This window comes from Aquarana catesbeiana, linkage group LG09 (genome assembly GCF_042186555.1).
Source record: "Aquarana catesbeiana isolate 2022-GZ linkage group LG09, ASM4218655v1, whole genome shotgun sequence".
NCBI lineage: Eukaryota > Metazoa > Chordata > Amphibia > Anura > Ranidae > Aquarana > Aquarana catesbeiana.
This window is the reverse complement of record NC_133332.1, coordinates 994,269-1,016,555: the sequence shown is the minus strand read 5'-3', so window position 1 is coordinate 1,016,555 and position 22,287 is coordinate 994,269. Positions and strand designations below refer to the sequence as shown.

Here is a 22,287-nt window from a genome sequence, read left to right as displayed (position 1 = left end):
CCCCCACACCATAATCCCCCCTCCACCAAATGATTTAGACCAGTGTACAAAGCAAGGACCATAAAGACATGGATGAACGAGTTTGGAGTGGAGGAAATTGACTGGCCTGCACAGAGTCCTGACCTCAACCCCATAGAACCCCTTTGGGATGAATTAGAGTGGAGACTGTGAGCCAGGCCTTCTCATCCAACATCAGTGGCTGACCTCACAAACGCTCTTCTGGAAGAATGGTCAAACATTCCCATAGACACCCTCCTAAACCTTGTGGATGGTCTTCCCAGAAGAGGTGAAGCTGTTATAGCTGCAAAGGGCGGAGCCAACTCAATATTGAACCCTCCGGACTAAGACTGGGATGTCATTAAAGGTCATGTGTGTGTAAAGGCAGGCGTCCCAATACTTTTGGGAATATAGTGTATCTGTGTAAATAAGGGCAGCTTGTACTGTGACTTTATTATGTAAGAAGCAATTGGCTCTCCCTCTCTGGAGCCGGTCAGATAAAAGTCGGGTTTTTTAGGAACGGTTTTGGGGTCATCTGTGATTAACCCGCGTCGGCCAGTCAGAGAAGTCCATTCAGACCAGTAACAAAGTATCTCATATTAAATAATTTTGGTCATTTACAGGCAATGGTTGAGCGGTGACGGCCAGCGGGAACTGTTGGGTCGGCCATCTCTGTGTGATGCGGTTAAAGTGTCCGCCATCTTGAAATGGTTTGCGGTGGCGAGGAAATGAGGGGGCACTGAGAAGTTGACCAAACCGTAGGAAGGATGTAAAGAACAATGGAGGGTTTCCCGGGAGGGGAGAACATTCCCAGTTGTGGGGAGTCCGTACAACATCTGTGCAGGGGGGGAGAAGGCCTGGACACAAGGCCCCTTGGAGCTTTCCAGTTTGTTGGATTTGGAGATGCCGAACGCGGACAAGATCGGGACGTCCAGCACGAGCGGAGAAAGGAGCGGCCCGGCCGCATAGGCCTGCTTATCCTGGCTGGGGAAGAGGATGGACCGCGGCCTCAGAATGCTGGTGGGACAGACCCGATAGCACAGCGGGAGGTTTATATTGTGCAAATAGTTCTCCGAATACGGAAGGCCAAGATTACCGGCGGGAAGGTGGAAGGCCGGGGGCGATGAGGATGGAGATAGGAGAGGGGACGGCGCTCCACCGCTGGAGGTGATCGGAGATGAGCCGCCTGCAGGGACAGAGAGGAGAGAATTATACTAATCAATTATACAATATATACTTCACCACATCACCGAGCTCAACCCAAACTCTGGCAATCTGAGAACACCACCACATTCATGGCTGGAATCTTTATTTCTAAAGAATTGATGATAATCAAGAAACATAATTCATATTTACACCATTTTTTCAGTTTTGTATTAGTCTCAATGTGAGGGAAATTGTTCTACGGAGGTGAGCGGTGCGCGGCATGATCCATCCCCCAGAGAGGGGTCTCCATATCCCAACATCCGCAAGGAAACCGATATTTACAGCTTTGGGGTAAAAAAAAATTGTTATACAAAATATATGTATATGGTCACCTGTTTGTGACCATCACAACTATAGGGGCTTCTCAGACATTCCAAACCCATAGCCTTGGATATCGAATTTCCCCCCTTCCATGGCCCTTATTATGAAGTTGTCCCCTCCCCCCCCACGTCAATTAATATGGAGTTATCCCCCTCCCCTACATCCATTAATATGACATTGCCCACCTCCTCCAGGGCCAATAATATGGAGTTGCCCCGTATTGGATATACCATCCTTCACGCCTCTGTGAAGACTTTTCACGAGATTTTGGAGGGTGTCTGTGGGAATTTGTGCCATTCCCAAGGTCAGGTACTGATGTTGGATGAGAAGACCTGGCTTACATCTTGGGGCATCGTGCACCAAAAAAAGACCTAGCTCATAATCTGTGTTCCAATTCATCCCAAAGGTGTTCAGTAGGGATGAGGTCAGGGCTCTGTGCTGGACACTCAAATTTATCCAGACCAAGCTAGTCAACCCATGCCTTTTATGGAGCTGGTCCAAACTGGTCAACTCGTGTTCATGGAGCTGGTCCACACTGGTCAACCCATGTCTTTATGGAGCTGGCCCAAACAGGTCAACCCATGTCTTTATGGAGCTGGTCCAAACAGGTCAACCCATGTCTTTATGGAGCTGGTCTAAACTGGTCAACCCATGTCTTTTTGGAGCTGGTCCACAATGGTCAACCCATGTCTTCACACATCTGGCCCAAACAGGTCAACCCATGTCTTTATGGAGCTGGTCTAAACTGGTCAACCCATGTCTTTATGGAGCTGGCCCAAATAGGTCAACCCATGTCTTTATGGAGCTGGTCTAAACTGGTCAACCCATGTCTTTTTGGAGCTGGTCCACAATGGTCAACCCATGTCTTCACACATCTGGCCCAAACAGGTCAACCCATGTCTTTATGGAGCTGGTCTAAACTGGTCAACCCATTTCTTTTTGGAGCTGGTCCACAATGGTCAACCCATGTCTTCATGCATCTGGTCCAAACTGGTCACCCCATGTCTTTATGGAGCTGGTCCAAACTGGTCAACCCATGTCTTCATGCATCTGGTCCAAACTGGTCACCCCATGTCTTTATGGAGCTGGTCCAAACTGGTCAACCCATGTCTTCATGGAGCTGGCTTTGTACACAGGGGACAGTCATGCTGAAACAGGTTGAAAGAGCACACATGTCTCCAATGCCTTTGTATGATGGAGTATAAAGGAACCCTTCACTGAAGACCCCTGAACTCTATCATTTGGAGAGGGGTCCACTGGTCACAGAGTGGGCTTCATGGTCAGGCTGTACATTTATTATTATAATTATTATTATTACTTCTACAATTATTATTATTAGTAGTAATTAGAATATTTATATCTTGTTTTTGTATCCCAAAGCACAATTGATCAGATGAGACGTCCTTCTGAGATATCTCATTATTATCAGCTGTTATTTAAAAAAGAAACTGTTTATTGAGTTTTACAAGGAATTAAGGCTGCAACAGTGTTATTAATAATAAAAATAATAATAATAATAAAAATATTACTATTAATAATAATTATATATATGTCTTTATCCCAAAGCACAATCTGATGAAATGTCCTTCTTTATTATCAACAGAGTTATTTATTTGTAATACTGTTTATTGAGTTTTAAAAGCAAAAAAGGCTTCAACAGTGTTATTAATATTATTATTATTATTATTATTAATTATGTATTGTTTTTGTATCTCAAAGCCCAGATGAGCAGATAAGATGTCCTTCCAAGATATATTATTATTATCAGCCGTGTTATTTTTTCATTTTATTTTTTTTAAATACTTTTCATCAAATTTTACAAGGAAATAAGGCTTCAACAGTGTTATTTGTGTTATTATTATTATTATTATTATTACTAATTATTATAACTTATTATTATTATTAATAATAATAATAATAATAATAATATCTATGTCCTGTATTTGTTTGCCAAAGCATAATTGATCAGATGAAATGTCCTTCCAAAATATATCATTATTATCAACTATGTAAATTGTTATTTTAATTACTGTTTATTGAGTTTTACAAGGAAATAAGGTTCCAACAGTCTTATTATTGTGATTATATTAATAATAATAATAATAATATTTATATGTCTTGTTTTTGTTTCCCAAAGCACAATTGATCAGATGAAATGTCCTCCTGGAATATATCATTATTATCAACAGAGTTTTTTTTTGTATACTGTTTATAGAGTTTTACATAGAACAAAGGCTGCAACAGTGTTATTATTATTATTATTATTATTATTATTATTATTATAAAAATATTCACATTCATTTTTTTGTATTCCAAAGCACAATAAATGATCAGAGGAAATGTCCTTCTGGGATTTATCTTATTATTTATTTCCCTATTTTTGGGTTTTTTTTGGGGTGGTATTTATATGGCACCACCAATTTGTACATCGCTCTCCCTATCTGTGACTGTCGGCCACCTCTATAGATTTGTGACGTTGTTTTATCAGTTTAGTTCTTTGTGTTTTATTTCTTTATTGGCAGAAACGCTTCATTTTTTTTGGGGCCCCCCTTCTTAGGTCGGGGGGGGGGCAGCATTGATGGGTGTAAGTTTTAGGTAATCTTGGACCTCGAATACGGGGGGGGGGAGGGGATCTCCATACACTCGTCCTGAGAAATAAATGGTACAAATAAAATCTTGTCCAGAAGTGAGCGGCGCCCCACACATCTACAATCAATCAGGACGAGCGACTTCCTGTCTCTATAGATCTGCTATAAATAATAATCTATTAAAATGATTGAAGTTCCTTCTTTTTTCTCACTGAGGAAACAACAAAATATCAAAACTCAACATAAAAAAAAATCCAAAGTGACGCAACGTGACGCAACATGACGCAACATGACGCGTGGCGCCGGAGGAATTTTTTTACGTTTTTCTGCCTCCCCTCCCCCCAGCAATAAAAATTAGAATAAAAAAAAAATCCCTTTTTAGAGCTGAAAAGAGAAATTTGCGTCCCTCGGCGGCGTCTCTCCATCGGCCTCATTTTTTCAGCGTTGTTTTGCCTGTTTTTCATGCGTCTCGCCGCTCTCGGGTCGCTCTGCGATTTTCAGTGGCGCTGTGTTCGATCGCCGCGCTGCACTTTTTACATTTTTTTCTGAGTATACCACGCCATACATTTACATTATTGGGGTCATTCGGGGTCGCTATTGGGGGTTCCAGGGGTGGAAAGCCTGAAATTCGCTGTTTTTGCCGCCAGTGAAGACACGCCCCTAGACAACATTTTGGCATGAAATCAAGTTTTTGGAAAAATCTTCGTCTCCTGGATACACCAATCAGAAATGACAATTCTATCCCTCCCTGTGATTGGCCGAGCCCCCTGTGATGATGTCATCAGCCCACTATGACCCGTTAGATTCCTCTTACCCGCCGTCTCGGACAAAGCCTTGAAGTCTATGGCCAGCGCCGGTCTCCAGGGGTAACTCTCCAGCAGGCCGTCCAGCACTCCTCTATAAAACATGAAGAGAGTCACCAACCGTCACCCCCGACAACACCGCCAACCACAAGAGCTGACACTCACCTGTTCCTCCCGGGGTCTCGGAATCCCTTGGCAAATGGATTGCGGTCTATCTTCAGCTTCGTTATCTGAGGAGGAAAATGATACAAATAAGATGAAGGAAATCCGGGCTCTGTGGAGGCGACCGGACAGAACGACACAGAGGAGATTCAGAGGAGATTCAGAGGAGATTCAGAGAAGATTCATGGGTGACACAGAGGAGATTCAGAAGAGATTCAGAGAAGATTCAGAGGAGATTCAGAGGAGATTCAGAGGTGACACAGAGGAGATTCAGAGGAGATTCATGGGTGACACAGAGGAGATTCATGGGTGACACAGAGGAGATTCAGAAGAGATTCAGAGAAGATTCAGAGGAGATTCAGAGGAGATTCAGAGGTGACACAGAGGAGATTCAGAGGAGATTCATGGGTGACACAGAGGAGATTCATGGGTGACACAGAGGAGATTCAGAAGAGATTCAGAGAAGATTCAGAGGAGATTCAGAGGAGATTCAGAGGTGACACAGAGGAGATTCAGAGGAGATTCATGGGTGACACAGAGGAGATTCATGGGTGACACAGAGGAGATTCATGGGTGACACAGAGGAGATTCAGAGGAGATTCAGAGGAGATTCAGAGAAGATTCAGAGAAGATTCATGGGTGACACAGAGGAGATTCAGAGGAGATTCATGGGTGACACAGAGGAGATTCATGGGTGACACAGAGGAGATTCAGAGGAGATTCATGGGTGACACAGAGGAGATTCATGGGTGACACAGAGGAGATTCAGAGGAGATTCAGAGGAGAGTCAGAGGAGATTCAGAGGAAATTCATGGGTGACACAGAGGAGATTCAGAGGAGATTCATGGGTGACACAGAGGAGATTCAGAAGAGATTCAGAGAAGATTCAGAGGAGATTCAGATGAGATTCATGGGTGACACAGAGGAGATTCAGAAGAGATTCAGAGAAGATTCAGAGGAGATTCAGATGAGATTCATGGGTGACACAGAGGAGATTCAGAAGAGATTCAGAGAAGATTCAGAGGAGATTCAGATGAGATTCATGGGTGACACAGAGGAGATTCAGAAGAGATTCAGAGAAGATTCAGAGGAGATTCAGATGAGATTCATGGGTGACACAGAGGAGATTCATGGGTGACACAAAGGAGATTCAAAGGAGATTCAGAGAAGATTCAGTGGAGATTCAGAAGAGATTCAGAGAAGATTCAGAGGAGATTCAGAGGAGACACGGAGGAAATTCAGGAGGAGATTCATGGGTGACACAGAGGAGATTCAGAGGAGATTCATGGGTGACACAGAGGAGATTCAGAGGAGATTCAGAGAAGATTCAGAGGAGATTCATGGGAGACACAGAGGAGATTCCGAGGAGATTCAGAGAAGATTCAGAGGAGATTCATGGGTGACACAGAGGAGATTTAGAGGTGACACAGAGGAGATTCAGAGGAAATTCAGAGGAGATTCAGAGAAGATTCAGAAGAGATTCAGAGGAGACTCAGAGAAGATTCAGAGGAGACACAGAGGAGATACAGAAGAGATTCAGAGAAGATTCAGAGGTGACACAGAGGAAAGTTAGAGGAGATTCAGAGGAGATTCAGAGGTGACACAGAGGAGACTCAGAGGAAATTCAGAGGAGATTCAGAAGAGATTCAGAAGAGACACAGAGGAGATTCAGAGGAGATTCAGAGGTGACACAGAGGAGATTCAGAGGAGATTCAGAGGAAATTCATGGGTGACACAGAGGAGATTCAGAGGAGAGTCAGAGGAGATTCAGAGGTGACAGAGGAGACTCAGAGGGGATTCAGAGGAGATTCAGAGGAGAGTCAGAGGAGATTCAGAGGTGACACAGAGGAGATTCAGAGGAGATTCAGAGGTGATGCAGAGGAGATTCAGAGGAGATTCAGAGGAGAGTCAGAGGAGATTCAGAGGAGACACAGAGTAGATTCAGAGGAGAGTCAGAGGAGATTCAGAGGTGACACAGAGGACATTCAGAGGAGATTCAGAGGGGATTCAGATGTGAAGCAGAGGAGAGTCAGAGGAGATTCAGAGGTGATACAGAGGAGATTCAGAGGAGAGTCAGAGGAGATTCAGAGGAGATTCAGAAGAGATTCAGAGGAGACACAGAGGAGATTCAGAGGAGATTCATGTGTGACACAGAGGAGATTAAGAGGAGATTCAGAGCTGATTCAGAGGATATTCAGAGGTGATGCAGAGGAGATTCAGAGGAGATTCAGAAGAGATTCAGAAGAGATTCAGAAGAGATTCAGAGGAGATTCAGAGGAGACACAGATGAGATTCAGAGGAGACACAGAAGAGATTCAGAGGAGATTCAGAGGTGACACAGAGGAGATTTGGAGGAGATTCAGATGAGATTCAGAGGTGACACAGAGGAGATTCAGAGGAGATTTAGAGAAGATTCATGGGTGACACAGAGGAGATTCAGAGGAGATTCAGAGATACAGAGGAGATTCAGAGGAGACACAGAGGAGATTCAGAGGAGATTTAAAAGAGATTCAGAGGAGACACAGAGGAGATTCAGAGGTGACAAAGAGGATATTTAGAAGAGATTCAGAGAATATTCATGGGTGACACAGAGGAGATTCAAAGGAGATTCAGAAGAGATTCAGAGGAAATTCAGAGGAGACACAGAGGATATTCAGAGGAGTTTCAGAGGAGACACAGAGGAGATTTAGAAGAGATTCAGAAGAGATTCAGAGGAGATTTAGAGGTGACACAGAGGAGATTCAGAGGAGATTCAGAAGAGATTCAGAAGAGATTTAGAGGAGATTCAGAAGAGATTCAGGGGAGATTCAGAGGAGATTCAGAAGAAATTCAGAGGAGATTCAGAAGAGATTCAGGGGAGATTCGGAGGAGATTCAGAGGTGACACAGAGGAGATTCGGAGGAGATTCAGAAGAAATTCAGAGGAGATTCGGAGGAGATTCAGAGGTGACACAGAGGAGATTCAGAGGAGATTCAGAAGAGATTCGGAGGAGATTCAGAGGAGATTCAGAAGAGATTCAGAGGAGATTCAGAGGAGATTCAGAGGTGACACAGAGGAGATTCAGAGGAGATTCAGAAGAGATTCAGAAGAGATTCAGGGGAGATTCAGAAGAAATTCAGAGGAGATTCGGAGGAGATTCAGAGGTGACACAGAGGAGATTCAGAGGAGATTCAGAAGAGATTCGGAGGAGATTCAGAGGAGATTCAGAAGAGATTCAGAGGAGATTCAGAGGAGATTCAGAGGTGACACAGAGGAGATTCAGAGGAGATTCAGAAGAGATTCAGAAGAGATTCAGAAGAGATTCAGAGGAGATTCGGAGGAGATTCAGAGGTGACACAGAGGAGATTCAGAGGAGATTCAGAAGAGATTCAGAAGAGATTCAGAGGAGATTCAGAGGAGACACAGAGGAGACACAGAAGAGATTCAGAGGAGATTCAGAGGTGACACAGAGGAGATTTGGAGGAGATTCAGATGAGATTCAGAGGTGACACAGAGGAGATTCAGAGGAGATTTAGAGAAGATTCATGGGTGACACAGAGGAGATTCAGAGGAGATTCAGAGATACAGAGGAGATTCAGAGGAGACACAGAGGAGATTCAGAGGAGATTTAAAAGAGATTCAGAGGAGACACAGAGGAGATTCAGAGGTGACAAAGAGGATATTTAGAAGAGATTCAGAGAATATTCATGGGTGACACAGAGGAGATTCAAAGGAGATTCAGAAGAGATTCAGAGGAAATTCAGAGGAGACACAGAGGATATTCAGAGGAGTTTCAGAGGAGACACAGAGGAGATTTAGAAGAGATTCAGAGGTGACACAGAGGAGATTCAGAGGTGACACAGAGGAGATTCAGAAGAGATTCAGAAGAGATTTAGAGGAGATTCAGAGGAGATTCGGAGGAGATTCAGAGGTGACACAGAGGAGATTCAGAGGAGATTCAGAAGAGATTTAGAGGAGATTCAGAGGAGATTCGGAGGAGATTCAGAGGTGACACAGAGGAGATTCAGAGGAGATTCAGAAGAGATTCAGAAGAGATTTAGAGGAGATTCAGAAGAGATTTAGGGGAGATTCAGAGGAGATTCAGAAGAAATTCAGAGGAGATTCAGAAGAGATTCAGGGGAGATTCGGAGGGGATTCAGAGGAGATTCGGAGGAGATTCGGAGGAGATTCAGAAGAGATTCAGAGGAGATTCGGAGGAGATTCAGAGGTGACACAGAGGAGATTCAGAGGAGATTCAGAAGAGATTCAGAGGAGATTCGGAGGAGATTCAGAAGAAATTCAGAGGAGATTCGGAGGAGATTCAGAGGTGACACAGAGGAGATTCAGAGGAGATTCAGAAGAGATTCGGAGGAGATTCAGAGGAGATTCAGAAGAGATTCAGAGGAGATTCAGAGGAGATTCAGAGGTGACACAGAGGAGATTCAGAGGAGATTCAGAAGAGATTCAGAAGAGATTCAGGGGAGATTCAGAAGAAATTCAGAGGAGATTCGGAGGAGATTCAGAGGTGACACAGAGGAGATTCAGAGGAGATTCAGAAGAGATTCGGAGGAGATTCAGAGGAGATTCAGAAGAGATTCAGAGGAGATTCAGAGGAAATTCAGAGGTGACACAGAGGAGATTCAGAGGAGATTCAGAAGAGATTCAGAAGAGATTCAGAAGAGATTCAGGGGAGATTCAGAAGAAATTCAGAGGAGATTCAGAGGAGATTCAGAAGAGATTTAGAGGAGATTCAGAGGAGATTCGGAGGAGATTCAGAGGTGACACAGAGGAGATTCAGAGGAGATTCAGAAGAGATTCAGAAGAGATTTAGAGGAGATTCAGAAGAGATTCAGGGGAGATTCAGAGGAGATTCAGAAGAAATTCAGAGGAGATTCAGAAGAGATTCAGGGGAGATTCGGAGGAGATTCAGAGGAGATTCGGAGGAGATTCAGAGGAGATTCAGAAGAGATTCAGAGGAGATTCGGAGGAGATTCAGAAGAGATTCGGAGGAGATTCAGAAGAAATTCAGAGGAGATTCAGAGGAGATTCAGAGGTGACAAAGAGGAGATTCAGAGGAGATTCAGAAGAAATTCAGAGGAGATTCAGAGGTGACACAGAGGAGATTCAGAGGAGTTTCAGAGGTGACTCAGAGGAGATTCAGAAGAGATTCAGAGGAAATTCAGAGGAGACACAGAGGAGATTTAGAAGAGATTCAGAGGTGACACAGAGGAGATTCTGAGGAGATTCAGAAGAGATTCGGAGGAGATTCAGAGGTGACACAGAGGAGATTCAGAGGAGATTCAGAAGAGATTCAGAAGAGATTCAGAGGAGATTCAGAAGAAATTCAGAGGAGATTCAGAGGTGACACAGAGGAGATTCAGAGGAGTTTCAGAGGTGACTCAGAGGAGATTCAGAAGAGATTCAGAGGAAATTCAGAGGAGACACAGAGGAGATTCAGAGGAGATTCAGAAGAGATTCAGAAGAGATTCAGAGGAGATTCAGAAGAAATTCAGAGGAGATTCAGAGGTGACACAGAGGAGATTCAGAGGAGTTTCAGAGGTGACTCAGAGGAGATTCAGAAGAGATTCAGAGGAAATTCAGAGGTGACTCAGAGGAGATTCAGAAGAGATTCAGAGGAAATTCAGAGGTGACACAGAGGAGATTCAGAGGAGATTCAGAAGAGATTCAGAAGAGATTCAGGGGAGATTCAGAAGAAATTCAGAGGAGATTCAGAAGAAATTCAGAGGAGATTCGGAGGAGATTCAGAGGTGACACAGAGGAGATTCAGAGGAGATTCAGAAGAGATTCGGAGGAGATTCAGAGGAGATTCAGAAGAGATTCAGAAGAGATTCAGGGGAGATTCAGAAGAAATTCAGAGGAGATTCAGAGGAGATTCAGAAGAAATTCAGAGGAGATTCAGAAGAGATTCAGAAGAGATTCAGAAGAGATTCAGGGGAGATTCAGAAGAGATTCAGAAGAGATTCAGGGGAGATTCAGAGGAGATTCAAAAGAGATTCAGAAGAGATTCAGAGGAGATTCAGAAGAAATTCAGAGGAGATTCAGAGGTGACACAGAGGAGATTCAGAAGAAATTCAGAGGAGATTCAGAGGAGATTCAGAGGTGACACAGAGGAGATTCAGAGGAGATTCAGAAGAGATTCAGAAGAGATTTAGAGGAGATTCAGAAGAGATTCAGGGGAGATTCAGAGGAGATTCAGAAGAAATTCAGAGGAGATTCAGAAGAGATTCAGGGGAGATTCGGAGGAGATTCAGAGGAGATTCGGAGGAGATTCAGAGGAGATTCAGAAGAGATTCAGAGGAGATTCGGAGGAGATTCAGAAGAGATTCGGAGGAGATTCAGAAGAAATTCAGAGGAGATTCAGAGGAGATTCAGAGGTGACAAAGAGGAGATTCAGAGGAGATTCAGAAGAAATTCAGAGGAGATTCAGAGGTGACACAGAGGAGATTCAGAGGAGTTTCAGAGGTGACTCAGAGGAGATTCAGAAGAGATTCAGAGGAAATTCAGAGGAGACACAGAGGAGATTTAGAAGAGATTCAGAGGTGACACAGAGGAGATTCTGAGGAGATTCAGAAGAGATTCGGAGGAGATTCAGAGGTGACACAGAGGAGATTCAGAGGAGATTCAGAAGAGATTCAGAAGAGATTCAGAGGAGATTCAGAAGAAATTCAGAGGAGATTCAGAGGTGACACAGAGGAGATTCAGAGGAGTTTCAGAGGTGACTCAGAGGAGATTCAGAAGAGATTCAGAGGAAATTCAGAGGAGACACAGAGGAGATTCAGAGGAGATTCAGAAGAGATTCAGAAGAGATTCAGAGGAGATTCAGAAGAAATTCAGAGGAGATTCAGAGGTGACACAGAGGAGATTCAGAGGAGTTTCAGAGGTGACTCAGAGGAGATTCAGAAGAGATTCAGAGGAAATTCAGAGGTGACTCAGAGGAGATTCAGAAGAGATTCAGAGGAAATTCAGAGGTGACACAGAGGAGATTCAGAGGAGATTCAGAAGAGATTCAGAAGAGATTCAGGGGAGATTCAGAAGAAATTCAGAGGAGATTCAGAAGAAATTCAGAGGAGATTCGGAGGAGATTCAGAGGTGACACAGAGGAGATTCAGAGGAGATTCAGAAGAGATTCGGAGGAGATTCAGAGGAGATTCAGAAGAGATTCAGAAGAGATTCAGGGGAGATTCAGAAGAAATTCAGAGGAGATTCAGAGGAGATTCAGAAGAAATTCAGAGGAGATTCAGAAGAGATTCAGAAGAGATTCAGAAGAGATTCAGGGGAGATTCAGAAGAGATTCAGAAGAGATTCAGGGGAGATTCAGAGGAGATTCAAAAGAGATTCAGAAGAGATTCAGAGGAGATTCAGAAGAAATTCAGAGGAGATTCAGAGGTGACACAGAGGAGATTCAGAAGAAATTCAGAGGAGATTCAGAGGAGATTCAGAGGTGACACAGAGGAGATTCAGAGGAGATTCAGAAGAGATTCAGAAGAGATACAGGGGAGATTCAGAAGAAATTCAGAGGAGATTCAGAGGAGATTCAGAAGAAATTCAGAGGAGATTCAGAGGTGACACAGAGGCTACACAGCTTAGCCACACCCACAGCCTGCTGATTGGAGCAGCCCACTAATGAAGCCCCGCCCTGCTCTTCCTGATAGGGGGACAGATTGATGTGGGAGACATAAGCCGTGGCGTAGTACAGAAGGTTGCGGCTCACCTGCTGGTTCTGATAGGCCGTCACGGTGGTGAACTCGGTCTCCTTGAAGGAGAAGGTCCTCACCCCTTCGGCCGGCAGGGACTGGATCTGGGACAGGTCGATGGAGGCGTCCTGGACGATGACGTGAACTCGCGGTTTGTATTTGTGCATCGATTGAAGAATGACCTACAAGGAGAAGACGATCGAAGTCACTCTCTGACAGACGGAGTGAAAGTCTCATTCACTTACATAGAAGAGGAAAGATGAATCTCAGGGTCCCCCAGGGAGATATGCATGGAGTGTGTCTGACATGCGGTGTACCGTTCCTGGGGGAGATCTGCATGGAGTGTGTCTGACATGCGGTGTACCGTTCCTGGGGGAGATCTGCATGGAGTGTGTCTGACATGCGGTGTACCGTTCCTGGGGGGAGATCTGCATGGAGTGTGTCTGACATGCGGTGTACCGTTCCTGGGGGGAGATCTGCATGGAGTGTGTCTGACATGCGGTGTACCGTTCCTGGGGGGAGATCTGCATGGAGTGTGTCTGACATGCGGTGTACCGTTCCTGGGGGGAGATCTGCATGGAGTGTGTCTGCAATGCAGTGTACTGTTCCCAGGGGGGGGAGATCTGCATGGAGTGTGTCTGACATGCGGTATACCGTTCCCGGGGGGAGGGGAGTCTGGGAACAAGGTGATGTCTGAACGTTCGGCGGTGACGCGTTCGTCACGTTTGTTTTCTCTGAGATACGGATCTGAGAGAACGAGACGAACGTTTCACAGACTGAGCCGCCTTCATTCCTCCGACAATTCCGTGTTTTATTCCCAACGCCTTAAATCAACACGACTGCGGCCAAACGGCGGCACGGCGCCATCCAGGAGTCCTAATTCAATTCGATGATGAAATCCGCTCTGCTAATGATCTCCGGGACGCCGAGCGCCGGGCTGTGCGAATGGCGGGAAACCCCTCGCAGGTACAGGGGGGCGGCCAATCGTGTGCTAGAAAAGTCCCATCTCCTCACACGTGATTGGCTGTTCAAATAGAACACGGCTCCTCCTTACTGATTATCACTTCGCAATCCCTTGTGGGGACAATGTAACCGTCCCGTGTCAGGATCACATCTCTCTCACATGTAACAATGTAACCGTCCCGTGTCAGGATCACATCTCTCTCACATGTAACAATGTAACCGTCCCGTGTCAGGATCACATCTCTCTCACATGTAACAATGTAACCGTCCCGTGTCAGGATCACATCTCTCTCACATGTAACAATGTAACAGTCCCGTGTCAGAATCACATCGATCTCACATGTAACAATGTAAAAGTCCCGTGTCAGGATCACATCGATCTCACATGTAACAATGTAACCGTCCCGTGTCAGGATCACATCGATCTCACATGTAACAATGTAACCGTCCCGTGTCAGGATCACATCGATCTCACATGTAACAATGTAACCGTCCCGTGTCAGGATCACATCTCTCTCACATGTAACAATGTAACAGTCCCGTGTCAGGATCACAACGATCTCACATGTAACAATGTAACCGTCCCGTGTCAGAATCACATCGATCTCACATGTAACAATGTAACCGTCCCGTGTCAGGATCACATCTCTCTCACATGTAACAATGTAACCGTCCCGTGTCAGGATCACATCTCTCTCACATGTAACAATGTAACCGTCCCGTGTCAGGATCACATCTCTCTCACATGTAACAATGTAACCATCCCGTGTCAGGATCACATCTCTCTCACATGTAACAATGTAACTGTCCCGTGTCAGGATCACATCTCTCTCACATGTAACAATGTAACTGTCCCGTGTCAGGATCACATCTCTCTCACATGTAACAATGTAACCGTCCCGTGTCAGGATCACAATGATCTCACATGTAACAATGTAACCGTCCCGTGTCAGAATCACATCGATCTCACATGTAACAATGTAAAAGTCCCGTGTCAGGATCACATCGATCTCACATGTAACAATGTAACCGTCCCGTGTCAGGATCACATCGATCTCACATGTAACAATGTAACCGTCCCGTGTCAGGATCACAACGATCTCACATGTAACAATGTAACCGTCCCGTGTCAGAATCACATCGATCTCACATGTAACAATGTAACCGTCCCGTGTCAGAATCACATCGATCTCACATGTAACAATGTAAAAGTCCCGTGTCAGGATCACAACGATCTCACATGTAACAATGTAACCGTCCGGTGTCAGGATCACATCGATCTCACATGTAACAATGTAACAGTCCCGTGTCAGAATCACATCTCTCTCACATGTAACAATGTAACCGTCCCGTGTCAGGATCACATCTCTCTCACATGTAACAATGTAACCGTCCCGTGTCAGGATCACATCTCTCTCACATGTAACAATGTAACTGTCCCGTGTCAGGATCACATCTCTCTCACATGTAACAATGTAACCGTCCCGTGTCAGGATCACATCGATCTCACATGTAACAATGTAACTGTCCCGTGTCAGGATCACATCGATCTCACATGTAACAATGTAACCGTCCCGTGTCAGGATCACATCGATCTCACATGTAACAATGTAACCGTCCCGTGTCAGGATCACATCTCTCTCACATGTAACAATGTAACCGTCCCGTGTCAGGATCACATCGATCTCACATGTAACAATGTAACCGTCCCATGTCAGGATCACAATGATCTCACATGTAACAATGTAACCGTCCCGTGTCAGGATCACATCTCTCTCACATGTAACAATGTAACAGTCCCGTGTCATGATCACATCGATCTCACATGTAACAATGTAACCGTCCCGTGTCAGGATCACATCTCTCTCACATGTAACAATGTAACAGTCCCGTGTCAGGATCACATCTCTCTCACATGTAACAATGTAACCGTCCCGTGTCAGGATCACATCTCTCTCACATGTAACAATGTAACCGTCCCGTGTCAGGATCACATCGATCTCACATGTAACAATGTAACAGTCCCATGTCAGGATCACATCTCTCTCACATGTAACAATGTAACCGTCCCGTGTCAGGATCACATCTCTCTCACATGTAACAATGTAACCGTCCCGTGTCAGGATCACATCTCTCTCACATGTAACAATGTAACCGTCCCGTGTCAGGATCACATCGATCTCACATGTAACAATGTAACCGTCCCGTGTCAGGATCACATCTCTCTCACATGTAACAATGTAACCGTCCCGTGTCAGGATCACATCTCTCTCACATGTAACAATGTAACCGTCCCGTGTCAGGATCACATCTCTCTCACATGTAACAATGTAACAGTCCCGTGTCATGATCACATCGATCTCACATGTAACAATGTAACAGTCCCGTGTCAGAATCACATCGATCTCACATGTAACAATGTAACCGTCCCGTGTCAGGATCACATCGATCTTACATGTAACAATGTAACCGTCCCGTGTCAGGATCACATCTCTCTCACATGTAACAATGTAACCGTCCCGTGTCAGGATCACATCGATCTCACATGTAACAATGTAACCGTCCCGTGTCAGGATCACAATGATCTCACATGTAACAATGTAACCGTCCCGTGTCAGGATCACATCTCTCTCACATGTAACAATGTAACAGTCCCGTGTCATGATCACATCGATCTCACATGTAACAATGTAACCGTCCCGTGTCAGGATCACATCTCTCTCACATGTAACAATGTAACAGTCCCGTGTCAGGATCACATCTCTCTCACATGTAACAATGTAACCGTCCCGTGTCAGGATCACATCTCTCTCACATGTAACAATGTAACAGTCCCGTGTCAGGATCACATCTCTCTCACATGTAACAATTTAACCGTCCCGTGTCAGGATCACATCGATCTCACATGTAACAATGTAACAGTCCCGTGTCAGGATCACATCTCTCTCACATGTAACAATGTAACCGTCCCGTGTCAGGATCACATCTCTCTCACATGTAACAATGTAACCGTCCCGTGTCAGGATCACATCTCTCTCACATGTAACAATGTAACAGTCCCGTGTCAGGATCACATCTCTCTCACATGTAACAATGTAACCGTCCCGTGTCAGGATCACATCGATCTCACATGTAACAATGTAACAGTCCCGTGTCAGGATCACATCTCTCTCACATGTAACAATGTAACAGTCCCGTGTCAGGATCACATCTCTCTCACATGTAACAATGTAACCGTCCCGTGTCAGGATCACATCTCTCTCACATGTAACAATGTAACCGTCCCGTGTCAGGATCACATCGATCTCACATGTAACAATGTAACCGTCCCATGTCAGGATCACAATGATCTCACATGTAACAATGTAACCGTCCCGTGTCAGGATCACATCTCTCTCACATGTAACAATGTAACAGTCCCGTGTCATGATCACATCGATCTCACATGTAACAATGTAACAGTCCCGTGTCAGGATCACATCTCTCTCACATGTAACAATGTAACCGTCCCGTGTCAGGATCACATCTCTCTCACATGTAACAATGTAACCGTCCCGTGTCAGGATCACATCTCTCTCACATGTAACAATGTAACAGTCCCGTGTCAGGATCACATCTCTCTCACATGTAACAATGTAACCGTCCCGTGTCAGGATCACATCGATCTCACATGTAACAATGTAACCGTCCCATGTCAGGATCACAATGATCTCACATGTAACAATGTAACCGTCCCGTGTCAGGATCACATCTCTCTCACATGTAACAATGTAACAGTCCCGTGTCATGATCACATCGATCTCACATGTAACAATGTAACCGTCCCGTGTCAGGATCACATCTCTCTCACATGTAACAATGTAACCGTCCCGTGTCAGGATCACATCGATCTCACATGTAACTATGTAACCGTCTGGTGTCAGGATCACATCTCTCTCACATGTAACAATGTAACCGTCCCGTGTCAGGATCACATCTCTCTCACATGTAACAATGTAACCGTCCCGTGTCAGGATCACATCTCTCTCACATGTAACAATGTAACCGTCCCGTGTCAGGATCACATCTCTCTCACATGTAACAATGTAACAGTCCCGTGTCATGATCACATCGATCTCACATGTAACAATGTAACAGTCCCGTGTCAGAATCACATCGATCTCACATGTAACAATGTAACCGTCCCGTGTCAGGATCACATCGATCTCACATGTAACAATGTAACCGTCCCGTGTCAGGATCACATCTCTCTCACATGTAACAATGTAACCGTCCCGTGTCAGGATCACATCTCTCTCACATGTAACAATGTAACAGTCCCGTGTCATGATCACATCGATCTCACATGTAACAATGTAACAGTCCCGTGTCAGGATCACATCTCTCTCACATGTAACAATGTAACCGTCCCGTGTCAGGATCACATCTCTCTCACATGTAACAATGTAACCGTCCCGTGTCAGGATCACATCGATCTCACATGTAACAATGTAACCGTCCCGTGTCAGGATCACATCTCTCTCACATGTAACAATGTAACCGTCCCGTGTCAGGATCACATCTCTCTCACATGTAACAATGTAACCGTCCCGTGTCAGGATCACATCTCTCTCACATGTAACAATGTAACAGTCCCGTGTCATGATCACATCGATCTCACATGTAACAATGTAACAGTCCCGTGTCAGAATCACATCGATCTCACATGTAACAATGTAACCGTCCCGTGTCAGGATCACATCTCTCTCACATGTAACAATGTAACCGTCCCGTGTCAGGATCACATCTCTCTCACATGTAACAATGTAACCGTCCCGTGTCAGGATCACATCGATCTCACATGTAACAATGTAACCGTCCCGTGTCAGGATCACATCTCTCTCACATGTAACAATGTAACCGTCCCGTGTCAGGATCACATCTCTCTCACATGTAACAATGTAACCGTCCCGTGTCAGGATCACATCTCTCTCACATGTAACAATGTAACAGTCCCGTGTCATGATCACATCGATCTCACATGTAACAATGTAACAGTCCCGTGTCAGAATCACATCGATCTCACATGTAACAATGTAACCGTCCCGTGTCAGGATCACATCGATCTCACATGTAACAATGTAACCGTCCCGTGTCAGGATCACATCTCTCTCACATGTAACAATGTAACCGTCCCGTGTCAGGATCACATCTCTCTCACATGTAACAATGTAACAGTCCCGTGTCATGATCACATCGATCTCACATGTAACAATGTAACAGTCCCGTGTCAGAATCACATCGATCTCACATGTAACAATGTAACAGTCCCATGTCAGGATCACATCTCTCTCACATGTAACAATGTAACCGTCCCGTGTCAGGATCACATCGATCTCACATGTAACAATGTAACCGTCCCGTGTCAGGATCACATCTCTCTCACATGTAACAATGTAACCGTCCCGTGTCAGGATCACATCGATCTCACATGTAACAATGTAACCGTCCTGTGTCCGGATCACATCGATCTCACATGTAACAATGTAACCGTCCCGTGTCAGGATCACATCGATCTCACATGTAACAATGTAACCGTCCCGTGTCAGGATCACATCTCTCTCACATGTAACAATGTAACCGTCCGGTGTCAGGATCACATCTCTCTCACATGTAACAATGTAACCGTCCCGTGTCAGGATCACAACGATCTCACATGTAACAATGTAACCGTCCCGTGTCAGGATCACATATCTCTCACATGTAACAATGTAACCGTCCCCTGTCAGGATCACATCTCTCTCACATGTAACAATGTAACCGTCCCCTGTCAGGATCACATCTCTCTCACATGTAACAATGTAACCGTCCCGTGTCAGGATCACAACGATCTCACATGTAACAATGTAACCGTCCCGTGTCAGGATCACATCTCTCTCACATGTAACAATGTAACCGTCCCGTGTCAGGATCACATCGATCTCACATGTAACAATGTAACCGTCCCGTGTCAGGATCACATCTCTCTCACATGTAACAATGTAACCGTCCCGTGTCAGGATCACATCTCTCTCACATGTAACAATGTAACCGTCCCATGTGAGGATCACATCGATCTCACATGTAACAATGTAACCGTCCCGTGTCAGGATCACATCGATCTCACATGTAACAATGTAACCGTCCCGTGTCAGGATCACATCGATCTCACATGTAACAATGTAACCGTCCCCTGTCAGGATCACATCTCTCTCACATGTAACAATGTAACCGTCCCCTGTCAGGATCACATCTCTCTCACATGTAACAATGTAACCGTCCCGTGTCAGGATCACAACGATCTCACATGTAACAATGTAACCGTCCCGTGTCAGGATCACATCTCTCTCACATGTAACAATGTAACCGTCCCGTGTCAGGATCACATCGATCTCACATGTAACAATGTAACCGTCCCGTGTCAGGATCACATCGATCTCACATGTAACAATGTAACCGTCCCGTGTCAGGATCACATCTCTCTCACATGTAACAATGTAACTGTCCCGTGTCAGGATCACATCTCTCTCACATGTAACAATGTAACCGTCCCGTGTCAGGATCACATCTCTCTCACATGTAACAATGTAACCGTCCCGTGTCAGGATCACATCTCTCTCACATGTAACAATGTAACAGTCCCGTGTCAGGATCACATCTCTCTCACATGTAACAATGTAACCGTCCCGTGTCAGGATCACATCGATCTCACATGTAACAATGTAACCGTCCCATGTCAGGATCACATCTCTCTCACATGTAACAATGTAACCGTCCCGTGTCAGGATCACAACGATCTCACATGTAACAATGTAACCGTCCCGTGTCAGGATCACATCTCTCTCACATGTAACAATCTAACCGTCCCGTGTCAGGATCACATCTCTCTCACATGTAACAATGTAACCGTCCCGTGTCAGGATCACATCTCTCTCACATGTAACAATGTAACCGTCCCGTGTCAGGATCACATCGATCTCACATGTAACAATGTAACCGTCCCGTGTCAGGATCACATCTCTCTCACATGTAACAATCTAACCGTCCCGTGTCAGGATCACATCTCTCTCACATGTAACAATGTAACCGTCCCGTGTCAGGATCACATCTCTCTCACATGTAACAATGTAACCGTCCCGTGTCAGGATCACATCGATCTCACATGTAACTATGTAACCGTCTGGTGTCAGGATCACATCGATCTCACATGTAACAATGTAACCGTCCCGTGTCAGGATCACATCGATCTCACATGTAACTATGTAACCGTCTGGTGTCAGGATCACATCGATCTCACATGTAACAATGTAACAGTCCCGTGTCAGGATCACATAGATCTCACATGTAACAATGTAACCGTCCCGTGTCAGGATCACATCTCTCTCACATGTAACAATGTAACCGTCCCGTGTCAGGATCACATCTCTCTCACATGTAACAATGTAACAGTCCCGTGTCAGGATCACATCTCTCTCACATGTAACAATGTAACCGTCCCGTGTCAGGATCACATCGATCTCACATGTAACAATGTAACCGTCCCGTGTCAGGATCACATCGATCTCACATGTAACAATGTAACCGTCCCGTGTCAGGATCACATCTCTCTCACATGTAACAATGTAACCGTCCCGTGTCAGGATCACATCGATCTCACATGTAACAATGTAACCGTCCCGTGTCAGGATCACATCTCTCTCACATGTAACAATGTAACATTCCCGTGTCAGGATAACATCTCTCTCACATGTAACAATGTAACCGTCCCGTGTCAGGATCACATCTCTCTCACATGTAACAATGTAACAGTCCCGTGTCAGAATCACATCGATCTCACATGTAACAATGTAACAGTCCCGTGTCAGGATCACATCTCTCTCACATGTAACAATGTAACCGTCCCGTGTCAGGATCACATCTCTCTCACATGTAACAATGTAACCGTCCCGTGTCAGGATCACAACGATCTCACATGTAACAATGTAACCGTCCCGTGTCAGGATCACATCTCTCTCACATGTAACAATGTAACCATCCCGTGTCAGGATCACATCTCTCTCACATGTAACAATGTAACCGTCCCGTGTCAGGATCACATCTCTCTCACATGTAACAATGTAACAGTCCCGTGTCAGGATCACATCTCTCTCACATGTAACAATGTAACCGTCCCGTGTCAGGATCACATCGATCTAACATGTAACAATGTAACCGTCCCGTGTCAGGATCACATCTCTCTCACATGTAACAATGTAACCGTCCCGTGTCAGGATCACAACGATATCACATGTAACAATGTAACCGTCCCGTGTCAGGATCACATCTCTCTCACATGTAACAATGTAACCGTCCGGTGTCAGGATCACATCGATCTCACATGTAACAATGTAACCGTCCCGTGTCAGGATCACATCGATCTCACATGTAACAATGTAACAGTCCCGTGTCAGGATCACATCTCTCTCACATGTAACAATGTAACCGTCCCGTGTCAGGATCACATCTCTCTCACATGTAACAATGTAACAGTCCCGT

General features: G+C 45.0%; 1 protein-coding gene across 1 annotated transcript in view; it reads right to left on the bottom strand.

Moving 5' to 3' along the window:
* Positions 1–614: 614 nt before the first annotated feature.
* The window catches only part of TBX22 (T-box transcription factor 22), a 55,782-nt gene continuing 34,109 nt past the window's right edge, over positions 615–22,287 (bottom strand). The window contains exons 5-8 of the mRNA XM_073597867.1: positions 12,789–12,953; positions 5,081–5,145; positions 4,903–5,009; positions 615–1,183 (exon numbers count right to left, since the gene is read on the bottom strand). Of these exons, the coding sequence (XP_073453968.1) occupies positions 615–1,183; positions 4,903–5,009; positions 5,081–5,145; positions 12,789–12,953 (906 nt within the window). The remainder of the gene's footprint in view (positions 1,184–4,902; positions 5,010–5,080; positions 5,146–12,788; positions 12,954–22,287) is intronic.